The sequence below is a fragment of the Lissotriton vulgaris genome, chromosome 1_1, assembly GCF_964263255.1.
Source record: "Lissotriton vulgaris chromosome 1_1, aLisVul1.2, whole genome shotgun sequence".
NCBI lineage: Eukaryota > Metazoa > Chordata > Amphibia > Caudata > Salamandridae > Lissotriton > Lissotriton vulgaris.
In genome coordinates this window covers 805,461,929-805,478,213 of record NC_141685.1, presented here as the reverse complement: position 1 = coordinate 805,478,213, position 16,285 = coordinate 805,461,929, and the positions used below count along the sequence as shown (strand labels likewise).

General features: G+C 47.3%; 1 protein-coding gene across 1 annotated transcript in view; it reads left to right on the top strand.

Annotated features, from left to right (window-relative positions):
* The window catches only part of CACYBP (calcyclin binding protein), a 67,954-nt gene extending 54,181 nt beyond the window's left edge, over positions 1-13,773 (top strand). The window contains exon 6 of the mRNA XM_086956664.1: positions 13,012-13,773. Coding sequence (XP_086812790.1) covers positions 13,012-13,168 — 157 coding nt within the window. The 3' untranslated portion in view covers positions 13,169-13,773. The remainder of the gene's footprint in view (positions 1-13,011) is intronic.
* The last annotated feature ends 2,512 nt before the right edge of the window (positions 13,774-16,285 follow it).

Sequence of the window (16,285 nt, the reverse complement as noted above, 5' to 3'; positions counted from 1 at the left end):
GAAGAAAACAAACGGACTACGAAAAAAAAAAACCCCGCCCACGGCCGCGATGACGATCGGAGAGGGAAGAAATCGTGGGAACGCCAGGGGTCCTGCTGCTGGGCTCACCTGGCTCTCTGCTTCTTGTAGCGCCCAGGCTCTCTCACCTCAGGTCTGCCGCAGCCCTCCTCTCACAACCTGTGCATGATACTAGTTTTAAATCTTCCTGATAACACGGACAGGGAGGGGGGGGGCGGGAACGACTACAGGGGGGCAAAAAGGCACGGACAGCGGGAGGGGGCGGGGGCGGGAAAGCACGGACAGCGGGAGGGGGGCGGAAAAGGCACGGACAGCGGGAGGGGGGGCAGGAACGGCAAATGGCACCAAAAAAAGCACTCACCTGGTCTTCTTCCGGCGGCGGTCGGCCGCGGAATGGGAAGAAAACAAACGGACTACAAAAAAAAAATAAACCCCGCCCACGGCCGCGATGACTATCGGAGAGGGAAGAAATCGCGGGAACGCCCACGAATCTGGTCCGGCCATGACGGACAGATCTCTGTTCCAATGGCTAGCCTCCATTTATGGAGCTAGCCAATGGAAACAGAGGCGGGGACCAAAGCGGGACTCATAAGGTTTTCCCTGCAGCTGCGCAGTGCGCAGCTCGCCAGGCAAAACCTAAAAATGGGTCTCTGACAGTGGTGCTGGTATGAGGTGACTCTATCCCAACACCCTCCATGTTTTGTTTTCCATGCAGCCCCCTCCTCAGACTCGAGGCATCTGGCAGTGGACAGAGGGGGAATGAGTTTCCCACTTGACCTGCCCGTTGTGGACTGGGAGAGGACTGAAGACGTTTTGCACTGTGACAGTGAGGATACAGCTTAAGTTCTACTAAAAAGTATCTGCTACGCTACTCATCTGAGCCCCTTCCCCACTCCAATTTAGAGTTGAAGTAATCTTAGAATTCCAACGTCTCAAGCTGTCTGTCCATCCATCCATCCATCAACAGCATCTTACCAACTTTTTTTTCTTTCTGCCAAATAACCATTAATAGGAAATACCTACTTCTGCAAAAGAAAACAGTATCACAGCGAGGCCTACAAATAGCAGTGGAATTCTTATATCACTTACCATTGGAGCATCTGAAAACACTTGCCTAACGCATTCTGGCAGCTCATTTAAATATAATATGAACAGTAGTGAGACAAGGACGCAGCCCTAATCTACACCGCTGAGTGGAATATCATTTCCGAAGTGAATATCAGTGCAATATCTTTACGTTGACCTGTTATCACTTTGGAGAATCATTGTGTAATTCGGCAACTCAGAATCCACACTTATCTCTGTGTATACTTTCCATTATTTGGCTCTATTAACTGAGTCAAGAACTTTACTAAAATGTATATACACTACAAAGACGTTCGTGAAGCTATCAATAAAACTTGAATGCACCGAGCTCTTCGAAACTTACATCGACAAGGTTTACTGATGTTTCTTTATTTCACCCATTCATTGAAACGGTCATGAAACATTTGCTCAAAATAACATCATGGTTATTAAAGATTTTTGGCGAAAAAAGGTTGGATCTTTGCGATCACCCACTTTAAATAGAACCTCAATCGCATTCTTCCATGATTCTGGTATCTGAAATTACAGTGTTTCGATCAAAATACTTTTAGTAAGAAAGGGGCCCGAGTATATCATATTTGGTAGTTCCACCCGGTATCCTACAGGGTCCTGGGGCTTATCCAGATTTTGGCGCTTTTATCACATAGGCCATTGCTTGTACTGTGCATATTTATCTTTAGTAGCACAAGTGAAATAAGAGCCAAAACTGTGCCCGTTTCCCCACAGTTTTATGGAGCGTGTACTCGACCCGTATTTACAGAGCACTTTACACCAGCACCGGAGTTCCATTACACAAGGTCATACCCATTTTTGGGCACGGGACGATTAACTGATTTGTCAGAACCGCAGGATGTTGAGCTGACACCGAGATTCGAAGCTGTTCCCAAGTTTTAAAAGCGGCAGCTCTGACCGTAACGCCCCCAACTCTCCCCCTAATGCCTATCATGAATTGATAAAAACAAATCAACTGTCCGGACGAAATACATTGAATTGGAAATCATTAAACTTGAAACTACTAAAACTTAACCTATGCATGCTGTAACCCATTGAATACTTTTTGAAAGGTAGCTTTGCCAGCTTCTTGTTAAAGAAAAATGGTTGGTCCCATGTGATTCGTTGCATGACCTCAGTTTTCATCACGAGATTACATTCCGTAGGGGTTTTCATTGAACTGCAACCACATCTGAGAGAAAATCGCCGCATTCTTATGGCGAGGCAGAGAGAGTACGAGGAAGTCTAACACGAGGTTGTCCAAAAATAAACCAGTCAATTCATGTGAGTCTGCTGACGAGTGTGTGGGTTAAAACAAAGCTGCTTGCTTGCTGTGTGCTGTCATTTTTTACACACAACGCATACACTACACATACACAAACAAGGACAGGGGGAGGAGGGGGCGGGAAAGGAATGGACAGCGGGAAGGGGCAAGGAAGGCACTCACCTGGACTTCCTCGGGCGGCGATCGGCCGCGGAATGACGAACACAAACATGGACGCACAAAAAAAATAAACCCCGCCCACGGCCGCGATGACGACATCGCAGAGGCGGAGAGGGAAAAAATCTCTGGAACGCCCACGAATCTGGTCCGGCCATGACGGGCAGATCTCTGTTCCAATGGCTAGCCTCCATTTATGGAGCTAGCCAATGGAAACGGAGGTGGGGACCAAAGCACTCTACTCTTCTCATGAGGTTTTCCCTGCAGCTGCGCAGTGCGCAGCTCGCCAGGCAAAACCTAAAAACCAATAGATAAAGAAAAAATAAAACTCACCCCTTTGGTACAGAGCCCAGTCAAGGAAGCTGCTGTAACCCTTTTTTTTTTTTAATTTGAAACCCCTTCTAAGCTTCATGTATTTATTTCAATATCGTGCAGTATCATACTTCAACAAAATGTAAATTGACCCTGTATTTTTTCACTTGTAACAAACCGGGTCAATTATATTTACTCGCAGGGGTGGCAGAAACAGCTGCTGGATACCATTCACACTGTTTTAGCCGATTCGATTTGAAAGCTTTATTCGATTATTCAATAAACAATCATAAAAGCACACAAAATATTACATACAACTCCTGTAAAAATTGTAAAAACGATTACGATAAAATACGTGATATAATACAGTTCAAATGGGGAGGAATATGTTAAAAATAGCAGCAAATAATACAGGAAAGGGTGCAATTAGAATTCCATGCTTTTTCTGGTGGACACTGATTTTAGGATAAAAGTCGCAGTGTAAAAACAGACATCCGGAACATCGAGTGCAAATAAGAGTCTCATAGCAGTTGTAACAGTGGACACCGAGTATTTCTTAAAAAGGGGTTTAAGGTAGACAGGGGGCATATTAGCAAAAAGTGCAGCGTGCTCTGTTTAGAGGTTCCGTCACATGGGCAGGGATTTGACGTATGATTTTTTATCCGGGGGAATGCCACCAAGTTATGAACAATACCTAGTCTCAACCTTGTAAGAACAAACTGGTGAGATTGTTTAGTAATTACTTTTAGGTACTTTGGAAAGCCAAAACCTACCAAGTTGTTAGAATTATAAAATAAATGAGGTAAAGTGGCTACAGGCTTCTCAACGCAGTTTAGATTTATCCCCAAAAAAGACACGTTTGACCTCCTGTTTAGAGATGTTAGTGGCCCACCCTCACCTATTAAAGCGCTGACTGATAGCGCATTCGCTGGTAACTGAGTCCTCTGAGGCGGAAGCCGGAGGTGCTGTTCACTCGGCATTTTAAACTTACTTGCATTTGTGTCAGAATCTATTTTTAAAACTTGTAATTGCACCCTGTGCTCATCCCTGTGTGAAGCGCCAAGCAGGCACCCCACATTCAGCTGTTCTAGCGCTGTTTTCGTGGGACACTTCACCTGGCCGCCATCGCTGCTACATGCGAGGCCACGCCCCCTGCCAGGCCACGCCCACCCTCACCTATTAAAGCGCTGACTGATAGCGCATTCGCTGGTAACTGAGTCCTCTGAGGCGGAAGCCGGAGGTGCTGTTCACTCGGCATTTTAAACTTACTTGCATTTGTGTCCGAATCTATTTTTAAAACTTGTAATTGCACCCTGAGCTCATCCCTGTGTGAAGCGCCAAGCAGGCACCCCACAATCAGCTGTTCTAGCGCTGTTTTCGTGGGACACTTTACTCGGCCGCCATCGCTGCTACACGCGAGGCCACGCCCCCTGCCAGGCCACGCCCACCCTCTCTCTCCACAAATGTGCTTCCCACGCAAGCGCAGCGGACGAGCGCAGCGGGAGCGCCGTTTGCGCGCCGAAGGCGCGCCTAAGGCAAGCCCGTCTGCGCCCGTCCGCGGTCGTACGCGGTCCAGGGCCACAACCCCTGCTCCACCAGATGGCCACATACGATGGAGCAAGCAGGATCTACTGAACTTATGCCACAATATCGACGATTCCTGCAAGCACAGTCTATGCGTGGAAAACGATATGGGTTGCGAACACTGTCATTTCTCATTTGACCTTGGTAAGAATACAACCAATATGGGCTATACCTTACACTGCGGACTGCTTAATGTACGCTCACTGAGAAAACATAGGTTAGACCTATATGATCTACTTACTGAGAACCAATGGGATCTTGTGTTTCTAACAGAGACATGGTTAGATAATGAGTCTACACCCTACGCCCTTGAGGCAATTCCAGGAGGGTATACTATACATAGACAGGATAGACCCACAGGCAGAGGAGGTGGAATCGCAATTATAGCCCGCGAAAACCTACGATGCCAGCTAGACAGCTCTCCCATCCTGGACAGTGAAGCAGGGAGCTTCACTGTCAAAGTGAATAATAACTACACGCTAAAGGGCATACTAATTTACAGACCCCCAGGCCCCATAGCCAGGTTCGAGGAGAGTCTAGTTGAAGGAATCATGGAAACCGCACTATGCAATGACAAGTTTCTGGTACTCGGGGATCTCAATTTACATCTCGATAACCCCTCAGACAACGTCAGTAAGAATTTTGGTCAGGCACTGAAAGCCCTCCAACTTACCCAAATCGTTAGAGGCCCTACTCATCAACTAGGTCATCTGCTGGACCCCATATTTGTCAACTGGGGGGAAGCGGAAGCTATGACCCCAATTCCCATTCCATGGTCGGACCACTATTTGGTCCCTTTTTCCATACGAATCCCTGGAAGCAGACCCCCACAGCCACCAGTCATGTACCACCTCAAACGGAAATGGGCTACATTCTCTCAGTCTAAATTCTGTGCAGAATTAACGAAAGGAGGAAGCCCAGGAGGGAAAGATGCTGACACGGCCAACGCTAACCTCTGCATGCGCATTAATCAGGCACTAGACTGCACAGCTCCTCTGTTAAAAACCAAATCTGGGGGACGCATAAACAAAACTGCCCCGTGGTTCAACGCTGAACTAAGAGTTCAGAAAACCGCACTAAAAAGAACCGAAAGAGAATGGCGCAAGACTCTCTCTGAAGAAACCAGAACTAATTATCTAATCGAGAGACGAACCTACCATGGACTAATCAGAAAGATGAAAACAGCATACTTTACGACTAGGATCAATGAGGCTGGTAACTCGACGAAAGAGCTGTTTTCACTTTACAAAACTCTTTCAAGCGGAAACTCAGCTATTGTCCCCGATGACTGCTCGCCAGAATTGTGTGACAAAATCGCAGATTTTTTCTCAGATAAAATAACAAAAATCTACTCAGCATTCCCTACACAGCCCAATACCGGGGCAGACTTTGTTGAAAGCCCAAGGGAGTGGGGAGATAAACCAAGACTCACCAACTTTGTTACCCCTCCCACGGAAGATCTTCTCAAAATCTGTAGGTCGGTGAAGTCTGGCTCTCCTCGAGACCCAACCACACCCAAACGTCTGACGGATAGTCTAAGGGTAATAGAACCATACATCAGACATCTACTCGATGTATCTTTCAGCACCAAGACAGTACCTAGGGATTGGAAAAAGGCGGTTGTTCTGCCCCTCAGGAAGAAACCTACCATCAGTTTTGAGAAACTTGACAATCTCCGCCCAATTTCACTCCTGCCCTACCTCGCCAAGGTGGCTGAAAAAACGGTCAATATACAACTAATGGACTTTGTGGAAAGGGCTGCCCTATTGCACGACACCCAATTCGGATTCCGCCCTCGCCACTCTACAGAGTCCGCACTGCTTACTGCAGTTGAGACCCTACGTCAGGGGGTGGATGAGGGACACACCATGGCCCTCATCCTATTGGACCTGAGTGCAGCTTTCGACACTGTGGCGCACGACAACTTGCTACAGTGTCTGAACAACGGAGGAATATCCGAAGCTGCACTCCAATGGCTACAGTCCTTCCTGACAGGGAGAAGCTTCCAGGTTCGCCAGGGCGACCACTACTCGAGAGACATAGGTTTGGGACAGGGCGTCCCCCAGGGTTCGTCCCTGAGCCCAACCTTGTTTAATCTCTATGTCTCCCCAGTGGCTTCAATTGCCGTGAGTCACGGATTGAGCATCGTGTCATACGCCGATGACACACAGCTGGCTATCTCCCTATCGCGTGCACCCGGTCTTGCGATGGACAGTTTCAGGGATTGCATGCAAGAACTTGCAACCTGGATGTCCACCAACTGCCTTAAATTAAACGGCAACAAGACCGAGGTGCTCGTTGTGGGGAGGAACCCATCTGTTTGGTCATCGGCGTGGTGGCCTCCATGCCTGGGTGAAGCTCCCAGACCCCGCCAGGGAGTAAAAAACCTTGGCGTCTGGCTCGACGCTGACCTATCTTTTGGACCCCAAATAGACCGAGTTGCAGGTGTCTGTTTTGGCGTCCTAAAAACCATAAGGAAGGTCCTTGACCTCCTTCCTATGTCAGCACGGAAAACACTGGTACACGCCCTTGTGACATCACGCCTAGACTACGGCAACCTACTTTACCTGGGTACCACCAGCAAAGCTATGAACCGCCTTCAGGTAATACAGAACGCAGCAGCCCGTCTCATCCTAAAAACCCCTAAACGATCAGACACCAAAGCCGCTCTCAAAACCCTCCACTGGTTGCCAGTAAAAAGCAGAGTGGAATTCAAAGCCCTCTGTACATGCCACCGCATCCTGGCTAAGAAATCACCTATCCCACTCCAGAACTTACTGACAAGGTATACACCTGCCCGCGATCTGCGCTCCTCATATGGGGGCCTACTTCAGGTTCCTAGGGTCAAAAGGGCCCGTATGGGCGGACGCTCCTTCCGTCATCTGGCAGCGAAAAGCTGGAATTCCCTCCCTCTCCATCTCCGTCTGGATCCATCCGAATCCAGCTTCCGCAAGAACCTAAAAACATACCTGTTCTCCACATAACAGTTCACTGGTCTCCAACCTCTCACAAGAGTTCTTCAGTTGCAGCGCGGGGACACGCTTCTGCGTAACCAAGCGCTTTATAAGCTACCCTTATTATTATTATTACTTACAGGGTCCCTATAAACATCCAGATCAAACACATCTTTATATCTGTTTTAGCCAAATACAGGAGGGGGAGAGGACAGAAAAGAGGAACATCCTCATCTTGCATCCCATGAAAGCTGTTTCCTCAGCACTGCAGTAAATCGACAACACGTATTCAACTCTACATAATTCAACACAATTAAAAGAGACACAGATGCTGGACAGAATGTAGAGAAAATCAAACATTCACCCCCAGTCAAGAGATCTGGGTTAAATCATCATTCTTTTGCTCGCCATACCCCCCAGTTTAGACCCAGCCATATGCAAATCAGTCTTGACCCTGTGCCTCATGGGAAGAGTGCTGCCCGAACAGCCAAGCCAGGTATTCCCTGGACCGGAAACAAGCATCCTGGGACCAGTTTCGGGGCATCACCCCATATCTGCCAGACTAGATTGAATCCAGTGGCACAGTGAGCCCAGGACCCACGTCTGGGCATACCCCGCGCAATTTGGTACGAGAAAGCAAAAGACACACAGATGATGGATGGAATGCAGAGCAAATCAAACAGCAAATCAAACATTCACCCCTGTCAAGATTAAGTGTCACAACAAAAATCCATGCCACATAATTCCATTGCACACAACACATTTAAACATCTCATAATTACAAGCCACACAATTCAACTATACACACACTTCCACTCCACATCATTCAAGTCCATGCCACATAATTGCAAACCAAAAAAGTAAACTTCACACATTTCCACTCTGGTCCATGCCAAATAACAACAATGCACATAAATACACTCCACATCCTGCCACATAATTCCAGTCAGCATATTTTCACACAACGCCATACAGTTCAACGCCACACGATTCTCTTCTACACATTTTCCATTCCACACCACATAATTTGACAACAAACCACATAATTCAACTCAACAATTCAATTACACACTACATACATCCAATCCACACCTCAATTGTACATCAAGCTACACAATTCAACAGGACACCACATAATTCAACTCCACTACATATCACTCCACAGCACAAAATACCAGTCCACATAATTCCGTTCCATGACACACAATTCCACTCCACGTTATTTCAGTACACTCAATACCATATAATTACTATCCACATTATTCCACTGCACACACAATTGCACAATTAACAATCTCAGCCCAACCCACATAATTCCACTCCACACCACATACATGCACTCACACCACTTGGGTAAAAGACCTTGTCATTTACAACACCAATAGCTCCAACTCTGGCAAAAGAGAGACCTATTGCTATTTCCAGTGCCGGCTGTTGTACTGCAACCAATACACGTTTAGGCCTGGGCACCTTAATCTTGACCAGCACCGCCATCTGCTGTTCAGCCTTAAACACTTATGTAGCTCTAATAGTTCCCCTTCGTTTTGCATATATGTCAAGTCAAGTCAAGTCATAGAATTTATATAGCGCACTACATACCCAGAGGGTTTCAAGGCGCTTAGGAAGGGGAGGAGGATTACTTGTCAAATATCCACGTTTTAAGTTGCTTTCTGAATGCTAGGTGGTTCTGGGTAAGGCGAAGGTAAGCGGGGAGTGAGTTCCATGTTTTAGCAGCCAGGTATGAAAAGGATCTGCCTCCCATGGTGGTCTTGTTGATGCGAGGTACAGTGGCGAGGGCTTGGGTGGAAGAGCGTAGTTGGCGGGAGGGGGTGTAGAAGGATAGTCGTGAGTTGAGGCATTCTGGACCGATGTCGTAGAGTGATTTGTGTGCGTGGGTAAGCAGTCGGAAAGTGATCCTCTTATTGACGGGTAGCCAGTGGAGGTCTTTAAGGTGATCAGAGATGTGTTCGTTGCGTGGGATGTCTAATATGAGTCTGGCTGAGGCGTTTTGGATTCGTTGGAGTTTCTTCTGGAGTTTTGCGGTAGTGCCTGCGTAGAGGGTGTTTCCGTAGTCCAGTCGGCTCGTGACCAGAGCGTGGGTGACTGTTTTCCTTGTGTCGGAGGGGATCCAGCGAAATGTTTTTCTGAGCATGTGAAGAATGTTGAAGCAGGAAGAGGATACGGCGCTGACTTGTCTGTTCATTGAGAGTGAAGAATCCAGGATGACGCCTAGGTTTCGTGCGTGGTCTGTCGGGATGGGTGCTTTTCCAAGGGCTTCCGGCCACCAGGAGTCGTCCCATGCAGAGGGGGATGTACCTAGGATGAGGACTTCTGTTTTGTCTGAGTTCAGTTTCAGGCGGCTTTGTTTCATCCATTCGGCAACTTCTTTCATTCCTTCATGTAGGTTAGTTTTGGCGGTGCTGGGGTCATTGGTGAGAGAAAGGATCAGTTGAGTGTCATCCGCGTAAGAGATGATGTTGAGGTTGTGTTGGCGTGCGATGGCCGCGAGGGGGCTCATGTATACGTTGAAGAGGGTGGGACTGAGTGAGGATCCTTGTGGTACGCCGCAGATGACTTCAGAGGCTTCGGACTTGAATGGTGGAAGGCGGACTCTCTGGGTTCTTCCGGTAAGGAACGAGGTGATCCATTCAAGTGCTTTTCCTTGGATTCCGATGTTATTGAGGCGTTGTAAAAGGGTTTTGTGGCAGACTGTGTCGAATGCTGCCGAGAGGTCAAGGAGGATGAGGGCGACTGTGTCTCCATTGTCCAGTAGAGTTCGAATGCCGTCTGTTGCTGCGATGAGGGCGGTCTCAGTGCTGTGTTTTGCTCGGAAGCCAGATTGTGAGGGGTCGAGGGATTTGTTGGCTTCGAGAAAGGCGGCGAGCTGGTTGTTGACAGCTTTCTCGATGACTTTGGCCGGGAAAGGAAGAAGCGAGATGGGGCGGTAATTTTTGAGTTCGGTGGGGTCCGCTGTGGGTTTTTTCAGAAGGGCGGTGAGTTCAGCGTGTTTCCAGTCTTCCGGGAAGGTGGCGGAGTTGAAGGAGCAGTTGATGACGTCTCGGAGGTGCGGTGCTATGATGGAGTCTGCTTTGTTGAAGATGTGGTGAGGACATGGGTCTGTGGGGGATCCTGAGTGGATGGAATTCATCAGGCGGATGGTGTCCTCAGTGGAGATTGTGTTCCAGTCGTTAAGGGTGTTCACGGGGGGAAGATGATCAGCAAATGGTAGGGTGGGTTGGTTTCCGGGTTGGTTGTCAAAGCTGTTGTGGATGTCTGCAATCTTGTTGTGGAAAAATGAGGCTAGGGAGTCGCAGAGGGTTTGAGAGGGGGTGATGTCGTTGGAGTTGGCCGAGGGATTGGAAAATTCCTTGACGATGTTGAAAAGTTCCTTGCTGTTGTGAGCGTTGTTGTCAAGTCGATCCTTGAATGCTGTTTTCTTGGCTTTTCGGATTAGTTGGTGGTGAATGCGGGTGGCGTTTTTGAAGGCGTCCTTGGTGCTGGTGGTTGGGTCTTTTTTCCAGGCCTTTTCAAGGGAGCGGCAGAGTTTCTTGGACTTCTTGAGATCATCGTTGAACCATGAGGCCTTCTTGCTGCCAGGTTTGTTTTGACGTTTTTTCAGTGGTGCTAAGGTGTCAGCGGTGTTGGATAACCATATGGTGAGGTTGGTGGCGGCTTCGTTAGCGTTAGAAGAGAGGGCTGGGGTGTTTTGAAGGAGCGATGCGGAGATTTGGTCCTTGGTGATTTTGTTCCAGTTTCTTTGCAAGGTAGGTTGGAGGTGGATGCTGGGTTTTGGTTTGTTGTAGGTGAAGTGAACGCAGCTGTGGTCAGTCCAGAGGAGGTCTGTGGTGTGGCTGAAGGAGACATGGTTGCTGGATGTGAAGATGGGGTCGAGTGTGTGGCCTGCGATGTGGGTGGGGGAAGTGACTAGTTGTTTAAGTCCGAGGTTGGCGAGGTTGTCCACGAGGATGGCGGTGTTGCGGTCGTTGATCTTTTCCAGGTGAAAGTTGAGGTCTCCCAGAAGGATGTAGTCTTTGGAGGGGAGCGCGTGTGGGGTGATGAAGTCCGTGATGTCTTCACTGAATTTTGCGCGAGGTCCTGGTGGCCTGTATAGGAGGGTGCCTCTGAGTGTGGTTTTGGGGTCGATGTGGATCTGGAAGTGAAGGTGTTCGGAGTTGGCGAGGTTGGCGTCATAGCTGGTTGATATGCGGATTGATTTCTTATGGACGATAGCGATCCCTCCTCCTGTGTGGCTGGTACGGTCTTTGCGAGTGATCTTATAGTCTTCAGGGATGGCAATGGTGATGTCTGGTGCGGAGGAAGCATTCATCCATGTTTCCGTGAGGAAGGCGATGTCCGGAGAAATGGTGTCTAGTAGGTTCCATAGGTCAATGGCGTGTCTGTGGATCGATCGGGTGTTGAGAAGGATGCATTGTAGGTGGTTGGGGTCGGGAATCTGTGGTGTGGTTGTAGTGGAGATGTTGTCGGTGCCGCTGAATTTGCAGGTGACGCAGGAGAAAGGTCCATGGGTTTGTCCTGGGGCGGCTTGGACGCAGTTGGGAGCGCGGCCGGGGTTAAGGGCTAGGAGGGAGGCGGCATCGTAGGTAATGCGGGGGGGCTGGGAGGCGCGAGGGGCAGGGGGTCTGGCGCTGGGCGCGGTCCAGGCGCGGACGGGCGTAGACGGGCTTACCTTTGGCGCACCTTCGGCGCGGGTTGGGCGCGGTCGCTGCGCGTGGACGCTGCGCGTAGGGTCAGTGGTCATATATGGATGTGATCTACATGGTGGTAAAAAAATTATCACTGTAAGGAAATAGAAAGCAAATTCATATGCTTCTTTCCTCATGTTAAGTTCTTCAGCTACATTACACCTACTGTGACTGTTTAGAGAACATGATAGTAACAGGCTAACCGTTTGCAAGAAGCAGCCCTGAGGTGAACTGCAGCTTCCTGTGTTCTCATAGCCACCTTTTTGTTTTTGTTTTTTGCTCGCTGTCACCCTGCCCCACAACCACTCAAAACATTAATTTCTCATAAAACCAACTAGTTGTGCAGCCGATGTCCACCCACTTTCCTGCAGCAGAGTTAAAGCAAGCCCAAGGCGGGGACTACCGTCTTAGAACATCCTTTTCTCCACTCGTCATAGTTACTTAGTTGCTTGCCAAATAGTCATCGGCCAGCAAACACAAGCTCCCATCCCGAGGTCCAAGGCACATTTTGATCCTACTGTGCGTATTTTTGTAATGCATGCCCCACAAAGTGACTAAATCTCTTCAACCGCACCCAACCAAGCACAAACACCCACACCGACTCCATTGCTTGTGACTCCCACAGTTCGACAAAGACTTAAGCAGCCTAAATCCGCGTGTCACGTAGATGTTCAGAAGCCAACTTCATTAATGTGTTTTGACACCTCCTAAGTTAACATATTTGCACCTTTCCCAATCCTGGCTGCTTCTGGTTACAGAAACCAGTTTTTAAAGGGGACCCTAATATTTGGAGAATCTGTTGCCACTGATTGAATGCCATACTAATTGGATGAGGCTTATTGAACTATGAAGGACATACAATTAGTCGAGAATTACTGTGCCTGTTGGTAAATAGTCTTTCTTTCAACCCATCTCTTGACAGCAAACCCCCAATTGACAAAGACGCAGACCCCAACGAGAGCTTGATGAATCTGATGAAGAAGATGTACGATGAAGGGGATGACGAAATGAAAAGAACCCTAAACAAGGCCTGGTCCGAGAGCAGGGAGAAGCAAGAAAGAGGGCAGATGGATTTCTGAAGTGAAGTGACCTGCCTGCCGCTGAGGCTCCACTGTGCAAGTGATGCAAAGATCTGAGCTCGGACTGTTGCATTGCCAGAAAATATATCTTCAAGGCTCCTTGTTTCCAAACCGCCTAAAACCATTAATTGGGGCAGGCGGTTGAGAAAAAAGAAGAAACTCAATTTGTAACTTGCTGATTTCTATTTCTGTGCTTTTTTGCATGAATGTCTCAGATTGGTTAATAGTGTTGTGCAAAGATTAAGCAGGCATTAGTGGTCTGGTGCCAGCTAGGCTAGGAGGAGAGGACACTGTATGACTGATATGGCTGCTATTGGGTTTGTTTATGTGCAATAACCTGTTGGCCTATCTCGAAAGTTCATCTTTTTTATTTTTAAACCTAGCGAACACATTTAAACGTTGTAGGTATACACTGATAAGTATGTTTTCTGTTTTTTCTGTACACAGCCTTTTCTTGTCCAGCATGTTTAGGTGTGATCTTTCGACAGTGCAACTGGAAATGTATTGTCTTAAACGACCTAAGTTTTTACACATGGCTGGTATTCTCCTGTCATCGAGCTAATGCCTGCATGTACGAGCTGTAAATATAAAGTGCTTTTTACTTCCTTCTCGAAGATGTGCTACTCTGTTATGGTACAAGGTTTTCACATCCACCCTGCTGGTCCGCACCATCATCCAGCTCTCACAGCTTGCTTGTCGTTAAACCAAAGTTAACTACAAATGTTATCGAATAAGAGTTAACCGAATAAGGCTGTGCGCCACATATTGTGCAAAGTGTCTTAACCTGTTAGCAGAGGTGTAAAAGAACGGACCGTGCTGAATTTTTGAGCTTGAGCTACACCCATTCAGGGCAGTGTAGTAAGTGGTTGAAAACTGCACTGTGTGCATACTGTTTTTAGAAGGATGTGGCTAGAGATACTTTAAGAAAAAAATGGGAATGTTCAAGAATACAGGTGGCATATGGAGAGAGAAGGGAGATGGAGTCACCAGTTATAAGATGCAGGCATGCAGAAAAGTACTTTTTTGTTTTTGTTTATTTGTATACAAAGGACGAGCATTTACAACAGTTTGTTAGTTAAATTGGCAAACTGGGCAGGAGCTACTGGTGTGATAAGTGTTGGGGTGCGCAGAGTTGGTATTATTTAGAGATAGATGAATGAGGGAAGGCGAGAAGGGCGGGAAACCAGTCCTCCTGAGTTGCGAGTTGGGAAATGGCCTCGCTTGGTGAAGATGTGGCTTGTTAACCTGGGTGCTGTTTTAACTGCTTGGAGGTGGGTGCTGGAAAAACAAAGAGAATGGCATACAGGGGGCAGATCAAAAAACGGTACATAATTAAGTGACCAGAAGATGTGACAACAACTAGATAGTAAAACGCCAACACCTATCCTCAGTTGCTTTAGGACAGTTGCTTCCAGCCGCAGTTGTTGTCCCCGTCTGCTTCTTTATCAAGCTGCTGTCAAAAAGGAAAGAATGTTTGTGAAACTTCCCCTTCCCTCCACCCCCCCCCCCCATGTGGTTAGCCATCCAACATCACGGACACTTTATTATGCTTCCAGTGCCAGTTACCTCCGAGCAGCTGTGCCTAGGGCAGAGCGTTCATGCATGCATTAACCTCCCACCACTTTTACCGTTCAGAATCGTACCTTTTGGCAAAGAAATGCAATATCCCATCGTTTACATGATTAAAAATTCTGGTTCATGAAATGGAATTGAGATTTTTTTTGAAGATGTTTCAGAAAGTGTTGTTAGGCTCTATTGGAAAAACCATAGTGTGAATTGGGGGGAATAATTGTGCTGGGTGTGTTTAGGGATACTTTGTTCTACACATGTAAATCCCACTTCGTAGCACCGGGGCATACATCACTGAGTGGATCCCTTGGTTGAACATTCAAACACCTGGTCCTTTTAAAAGTTGAAAGATGTGCAATCATTTGTAGTGCAATCATTTGTAGGTCTCGCCTAGGCAGCACACTAGTATCTAGGTATGGACTTCAAAAAAACGCCCATCTTTTTAATTGGTTCCTCTTACTGTCCTTTAGAAATGCTGGCTTTTCATTGGTGAATACACTTAGTAGTCCCTCCTTTTGTTCTGTCCTGGAGACTGCCCTTGCTACATGGATCCTTTCACTATGGGCCATATGTTTTCCTGCAATGCTCCACTTTGTCTTTTTTTCCTGTCCTCCCAACTGCTCCTAGTTCACCTAATCTTCCCAGAACAACACCTCCTGCAGCTTTTTTGTATTTTGAACAGCGGCCCCTCTCTCCCTCTCATGGGCTGCATCTGCCTCCTCCTCACCCGCATTAACAATGTGAGGAGGAAGCTTTCACTTTAGTATTGTATTGTATTGTAACTGCATTTATATAGCGCTTACTACCCCTGACGAGGCGTCGAAGTGCTTTTTCGGCGGGTAGCACGCTACTCCGGGACCCACAGAGGATTAGTGTTGAATTAGTATAGTGAAACATGCAAGTACATAACACAGCAACATTTCGCCAGTGTTTATTTACAAGTGCCTGCAGCATGGAAACGACCTATAGAATGTGCGCTGAGGCAAAGTATGGAATATGCGAGTTTCCGAAGCCATCTTTGAATCCCACACCTTTTAGTCTTTTAATATCCCATTTGATGCACTTCCTCAAATGGAAAAGTCTGCCGGTTTGGTGGACTTCCACTTAAGGGTTTGGCAGTTCAAAAATTCGGATTTTTATAAATCAAGATCCCCGCATTCAATGTGAGCTGTGTCATAGTTCTTTTTAAAATTACTTTCTCCCCACCCCTTGCTTGTTTATTTAAAAAAATCAAAACCGCTCTTCACACACTTTTGTGCATTTTCCTTCCTAATACATTTTAATTAGTCAACAGGACTGCCGCTGCGCCTCATCTTAATTTTTTTCTTTCAGCCTCATAGTTGGAGCAACTGTGACTAATAAATGTTTTCGGGTCTAGGCTAGGCAGTGCGCATGCGCTGTCTCTCCGAGACTTCAAGTAATCTATATCGGGAGTGAAACTGCCAGGTAATTTCTCCTGCCGCTTGCCATTTGTTAACTGTGGCATTGCTCTTAGCAGGCTTATGGTTGGCTGTGGATGCATAAGTCACTTCTGTTTTTTCCGGAAGC